Here is a 6998-nt window from a genome sequence, read left to right as displayed (position 1 = left end):
TCATTATTTTGTTTATTTACCAACCATTGATATTATTCATTGAGATTAATTTTTATTTTTTTAAGCAAAAGAAAATATATAAATAAAAAGGAAATACAAAAGCCGAGAGGGCATAAACATGACCCAACAACCACATAATCAACCCAAAAAGGGTAAAGTGCTATAAAAACAAATGCTCTACAGACAAATACACATCTGCAAAATCTAGCGAACCCAACGCGGGAAATGAAACCAGACTGCAAAAGAAAGCGAAGTGTAAAAGACTGCAAGCATTATCATCAAACCAGACCAGAGATGAATCTGAAAAAAATTCAAACTCATCTTTCTTTTTTGTGGCGTATGACAGATTCACTGACCACCTGCCTCTGCAAATAAAGACAACAAGCTTCACTACCTTTTCGAGCACAACAAACTCTCACAACAAAAGAGAAACAAACTTAATCAACATTTTGCAATTTTAGTTATTACTTTAGAATATTAATAATGTGAAGGGCATAAAGGAGATGGCGATGAGGATGGATGACCAAGTCGTTGATGCTATAGTAGAAGGAGAGGTGAGATGAGTGAGCTTGTACACATTATCTTTATTTGGTCAACACAAAATTATCTTCCCTGTGTGTAGATCCTTCACCTCGAAATGCCAAAGGAAAATATTGAAATTTGAATAGACGCTATTAGTTTGACATAATTGAGAAAGCTAAATTAGATTTTGAGTAATGTTGGACGCAAATAAGACATTAGATATATGGCAAGCCGATAATGTGGATGAGATAGATGTGGAACCAATATGCATTATGGGTAGTGAATTATTCAAAACTTGAAGGTGATCTACACCATCATAACCTCCCTTTACAGAAAGATTCTGCAAATCATTGGTGATACAGTGAAATGCACTATAGTCCAATAGCCAAGAAGGCGGTGTAGTGTAAAATGACCTAGCCAGTGGGAGTACATGGTTTATTGGAAAATCCATGAATTTTATAACAAGTACGGGATAATGACCCGATTTCTCACAATATTAACATATCACAATTGTCTTATTCTTGTGGTTACCCAAGTTGAGATTTTGTGCATGTGAGCGACCACAAGCGGGGTTTGGTCCATTACGATGTTGGACACAACTGACAGTGGTTGGTAGCACTGAACTTGTATGTTATCAACCAACATGTCATACAATTCATGAAAAGTAATAGGAGAGTCAAAGGTACATGTAGACAATGTGAATTCATGAAATGCACGTCCCAATACATTAAGAGCATAGGTGACCAAATCAAGGTCATCTAAAAGATATCCGATGAGATATAACTCCTCAGTGATAATTTGATTGACTAAAGGGAGACCGAGATGGAATAAATCCATTTTTTATAGAACCAAGGTAACTGCATATCATCCATAAAAAATATAGTACTTACGATGATAACGAAAGTTAAACTTACAACTTTAAGTTTGAGGTGAGTTAACTTGTTACCCGAGAGCCAACTTTACTAGTCCAATGTGACCATGTAAACCATTTACACATCCAATCAATTAAATTAAGGGAATAAGCCAAATACTTATTATATACTTACAAAAAAAAAATACAAAAACCCAATTTTTTTCTCCTTTCACAAGAGAGACTGTGTATAAACGAAATATCCCTTTCTACACTTGATTCACACTCTTTGAGAAACCTTGATCCATGGCGATGGATGATGCAATTGCAAACTATACCTCCCAAACCAACTGGACCATCACCTCCGGCACTCTCAACAAAACCCTAACCTTCCAATCATCCCTCTCTTCCTCCTCCGATGACGATGAAGAATCCGTTTCCCATCCTCTTCTCCTACACCCTCCCTCACCAGATTCCACCCCTTGCCAAATCACCAGTAATAATCACCAATTCAATTTCACTCTTATTCTTTAACCCTAACTATATTTTTTGTTTAATTCTTCTAATTCGTTATTTTTTGCAGTTAATTTTGCGGAGAAACATGAGGTGAGACAAATCTACGTTCGAAGCACTGCGCGAGTGTATGAGATTTACACCAACGATGAGTATCTATGTACTGTTCGATGCGGTGTTGCTACTAGAGACGGTGAAGTTCTTCGTTCTAACGAAATTGGTGAGGAGAATGTTAGAAATGAAGATGATTGGGTTGAAGTTAAAGCTGATGATGCTAATTCACAAACTAAACCTAATCTCAATTTAACTACTGCTGCTCAGGTATCAAGATTTCGTTGTTCATTGATTCTAATTACGGTTATTTATACCTAATTACTGATTAGGAAAAAAAAAAAAAAAGAAACAATGGATGTTATTTAAAAGAGTAGTATTGACACTTTAGATTGAAGGGGTGGCTGATGTCGAACACGCATTGGTGTCAAACATCAACAAGATATTGATCCATGTGCTTATAGTAAGAACTGACACAGACGCCTCACATGACACTAACGAGTTGACATCACTAGTAACCAAAGGAAATGGCAAAATTAAGTGTAACCACATGTGTTAGTGTCGTGTTTGACATGGACACTGGACGCACTTTCGATCAAAGTGAGAAGTGTCGGTGCTACTGGCGTATTCAAACACTTCTATTTTCTCCAGTTATTGCCTTTGTCTTTTCCCATGTAGTGTTGGTTTCATGTTCAGTGTTTATGTCAATGCTTAAATGCCCTATCTTGAGTTTAGGACGCGTTAGATTGAAGGGGTGTCCTGTCCTGTGTCCGAGATGTGTCTCCGATTGGCATTAACATGGCAATGACATATGTGGTTACATTTAATCACCTCCATTTTATAAATAATTGTGTCTATGTGTCGCCGTAGTATGTATCATGTCTGTCGATGTTTGTGTCAGTGCTTCATAACACTATCACAAATTTAGGATGCGTTTGCTTAATTAAGCACACTCAATGAAAATATGTTTATCATATAAACACATATATTCAAGCTATTTCTATAATCAATAAGAAAATGTGAATAATTTGTTTTCATGTAAGCGGTAAGCTACTCTCCCTCCATCTCATAATATGAGTAATTTAAGTAAATTATAAACAAATTAAGAAATGTAGTTAGTTTTGTTGCTTTTATATAAAATGTTTGCGTACTTTCTGAAGTACTCTTCATTTGCTGCATTTATAAATAACATGTGAAAAAAGAGAGTATTGAACACTTAGGGGTGTAGCAGGAAAAACAAAATGGATACTTCATTGATATTATAAAATAACATATTGACATAACTCATTTTGCTGAAATATCTTATGTTGTGGGATGGAAAGTATTTTCATTAGCTATTCTAGAGGGCTTATTGAAATAAGCTGAAAATAGCTGTTTTTCACGAACTGTCCAAAATACACATTCTTGCTTTCTAGTTGATAACTATATACGTACATATAACTTGTTTATAACCCAATCGAAATGCAGTTTTTGAGGCATTTGGAAGTGCTTATTTTCCTAATTTCATGTTTGGATACATTTATAAAGAAGTTTCAATTGGCATTATAGAATAGCTTATGAACGAGTGTATAATTAAGCTCTCTAAGTATCATTTTTTAACAACAGCTTATAATTGAACTTTTTTACCAAAACACGTCCTTAGTGAGCAAACGAACTAATACTATTTTTAGATTTTATTCATAGTTTGTAAAGATGAGTATATGATGTTAATATCATGCCAGCCACATGAAGATAATATATGATGGTAATATCGTGCCAATATTAGTTTTTTTTTCTTTTTTTCTTTCTGAAATTGCTGTCTTCTTTTTTTGGCCCCTAGGATCTTTTTGAAGCTACAGCTGAGATTAATGACGCAAATCCTTGCATTTCTCTTACACTCCGTCTTCTCTCGCTTCAGAGCAAGGGCAGTGTTTGTGTGGATGAGATTTATGTGTTTGGCGATCCTGTTGATTCAGAAATCGAAGAAAGCCATAATGAAAACTTATCTGGCAGTTCTCTCATGGCTATGTTTCTTCCGTCTCTATTGCAAGCATCCAAGACAACTGGTCTCAGTAGTCTAAGTGCTGTTCGAAAGGAAAAACAATTTGTTTTGAAGGATGATTTGAAGGAAACCCCTCAGCCTAGTGCTCGTATAATAGAAAATCAGCTTGATGAAGAAGACAGCATAATCAGACCTCATGAAGTTGAGTTGAAAGAGGTGAAAGGAGGTTCAGTGGGTCCATCCCAGTCATATACACTCTCACAAGCTGCTAAAATGGAGAGCGGCCATGCTGTACCCTCACAAGCTGCTCAAATGGACAGCAATTGCAGAGCTATACCCTCAAAAGTTGCTGAAATGGAGAACAACCGTCATGCTATTCCCTCACAAGTTCCTATCAATCAAGGTGATTTTTCGGGTGGCAATGTTGAAAGGGCCCTGGAAAAGCTTATGTCACGAATGGACAGGATAGAAGAAATCTGTTTGGGCTTTCAAGAGAAAATGGTAGTGCCCATGAACAGCATTGAGGTTAGACTCCAGCGAGTTGAGCAGCAACTTGAGACATTATCTATGAAAAGGCAAAACTCTGAGTTGCCATCGTGTTATAAAATATCTGCTCCCGATGCTTCTTTTATTGAATCAGATACCAACTCTTGTGAGAATTGTCTTGATTGTACTGTCACTGGGGAAATTGAATCAGATAAGAAATCTCTACATACAGAGGTACTAAATGTATCTCCTCAAGATGTCTCTCCTGAAGATGGCTGTCCTGAAAATATGTCTGAGTCAGAAAGTACTACTCAACTGCTCCCAGGTCTTGTTGTTACAGCCCCCGAGTTTCCTGAGGATGATGATGAAGAAGATAATGCATCAGAACAAGAAATAAATCCTTCGAATGATATCAAAAAGAAGTCAATTGATGATGCTTTATCTTCTTCATTAGCTAACTTTTTGTCGTCTTCTCTGACATCAGAGGTTACAAAGTATACCAAAAGTCTACATCTTGAAGCCCCTGAGTTTTCAAATGAAGATGCTGACCACGAGAGCAGTAACAAGACAGTGAATAATGACTTGTTGCATCCCACAGACAACGAGGAATTCAGCCACATCCAAGTGTTGGCTTCATCCACTAATTCATCGGACGAGGGAGAGAAAGTAAGCACTGATTCTAAAGATAAAAGCTCTGAAAAGACAGCCCTGGAAGCTGAACAATGGGAATTTTTTTGCAGTGCGCAAGGAGATCAAGATGAGGTATGTGTTGACAGTACTTTAGCTGAACCGAAACCAAAAATGGATTTTAATGACAACTTCAAAGACGAAGAAAATGGGAAAATCAGCGGTGAAGAAGAAAGTGATGTTTTCTTGTCCAATTTAAGTAATATTTCAAATGAGGTTGTTGATAATCAGACCTCCAGTGGTTGTAGAGCAGCAGATGCCGCAAAAAACACCTTCCATGACAACATCATGGAGAATTTTCTGGGATTTTTACTTGCTTCACCTGTAGTAGATTATGAAATTCCACTATTAGATGTTAAATTCACTTCTCAGACAAGTTCTACTGCCGACAGTTTCCTTGAATCCCTTCTGGTTGAGACACCAGGAACCAGCTCAAGAGATCCATCTGTCAATGTAAGCAGTGAGGATCTTTCCATTAAAGAACAACTTAAAGGCAACGACAGTCTCTTAATTGAGGAGCACTCTAACTTGATTTCAGTTGATGATGGTGAACTGGTAAATCCAGCTAGCAATACCCATTTTGCTGTAGTTGAAGACTTGTCTACTTCAATAACCGCACCTGTGAACTTCGAGGGTGATTTTGTGGCAGAAGAGCATAAGCGCAAGCGTGATTTGGACCCGTTACAGTTCATGGATCTTGATCGTTAGGCATTAGCTGTTTTCATGAATATGACAGTCTTGCTCCCTTGTCTAGATTTTCAACAGTCAATAGAAAGTTTTTTGCTTAGATACTTAGGAGAAGTAACTAAGTAGAAACATGTTGCAGCTGCTCCTTGTTTACTTAGGCGTTGTTGCATGGAGATTGTAAATAGTCATAAGCCAGTAACTCTCTAGCTTTACTTGCAGGAGAATTATTTGGAATTCACATATTTTCCTTCCTTTTTTAAGTCATATATTTCCCTTACTTTTATTAACAATGTTAATAAAAATGATTAGAAACTGATAATTTATTTTTGGTGGGTTTGGAAGTTGCTGATGAATGATACCAATGTTTATATTTGGTTTAACGAGTCGGATAAGGCATTCTAACAACTCTTGTCACTACCACCACCCTCATAGCCATTAGAGATTATTTTTCAATTTTTCTATTTCAGAATTATTATTATTTTTAAGAAGCCAAAATTGAATTAAATTAAAGGTTAAATATATTTTTGGTCCCTATAATATTTTCAAATTTCAAGTTTTAGTTCCTATAAAAAATTTCATCAATTTTTGGTTCCTAAAAAATTTTCCAGTCACAACTTTTGGACCCCACATATAAGTAAAATCATGTTTATTCTTCGAAATTTTGTATTATTTTGCTGTGATAGTGTTTAGTACGTTATAGAAATTTCTCTTGTAAGAGTTTAATTTTTTCTTAACAAATGATGAATTAAACATGAATTTTTAAGTTTTCAGCGCTTAAAAATTCATATATTGTTAAAAAATTGACATTTTTTGTAGAAGAAATTATTATAATATTATAAGCATCTATATAAAAAGATTCTCAAAAATATAAAGCATACACATGATTTGATTTTAAAACGGGGACTATAAGTGGCGGCAATTTTGTTTTTAAGGGAACAAAAATTAATGAAAATTTTTATAGGGACCAAAACTTGAAATTTGAAAATTTTATTGGGATCAAAAACATATTTAACCCTTAAATTAATAAGTTAGCATCCCAATACATGTTGTGCATGAAATCATAAATAAGAAAAGTCAAACAAAGGTATCGCGAAAACCAATTCAACAACAAAAAAATGTTGATGGTCTAAACAATAATTTTCTATGTTCATTTAAGACTATGAACATTGAAGTACTAGGATTATTTTAAAAGGGAATATCATCCTAGATGTTACAATCACT

General features: G+C 35.4%; 1 protein-coding gene across 1 annotated transcript; it reads left to right on the top strand.

The window, feature by feature from the left end:
• The first annotated feature begins 1594 nt into the window (after nt 1-1594).
• Nucleotides 1595-6096, top strand: LOC25491951 (uncharacterized). The gene is made up of 3 exons (XM_013599999.3): nt 1595-1868; nt 1956-2206; nt 3756-6096. Exons 1-3 carry the CDS (start codon nt 1679-1681, stop codon nt 5796-5798), a joined length of 2484 nt encoding a protein of 827 aa, XP_013455453.1. The 5' UTR covers nt 1595-1678; the 3' UTR covers nt 5799-6096.
• The last annotated feature ends 902 nt before the right edge of the window (nt 6097-6998 follow it).

The sequence above is a fragment of the Medicago truncatula genome, chromosome 4 (assembly GCF_003473485.1).
Source record: "Medicago truncatula cultivar Jemalong A17 chromosome 4, MtrunA17r5.0-ANR, whole genome shotgun sequence".
Taxonomy (NCBI): domain Eukaryota; kingdom Viridiplantae; phylum Streptophyta; class Magnoliopsida; order Fabales; family Fabaceae; genus Medicago; species Medicago truncatula.
Note: the sequence above shows the minus strand (reverse complement) of the source record. Positions and strands in the feature narration are given on the sequence as shown.

Coding starts and splice junctions, on each gene's coding strand:
- LOC25491951 (XM_013599999.3), top strand. CDS start 1,679: ATGGCGATGGATGATGCAATTGCAAACTATACCTCCCAAACCAACTGG. Junction 1,869..1,955: donor CACCCCTTGCCAAATCACCA/GTAATAATCACC, acceptor TATTTTTTGCAG/TTAATTTTGCGGAGAAACAT. Junction 2,207..3,755: donor ATTTAACTACTGCTGCTCAG/GTATCAAGATTT, acceptor TTTGGCCCCTAG/GATCTTTTTGAAGCTACAGC.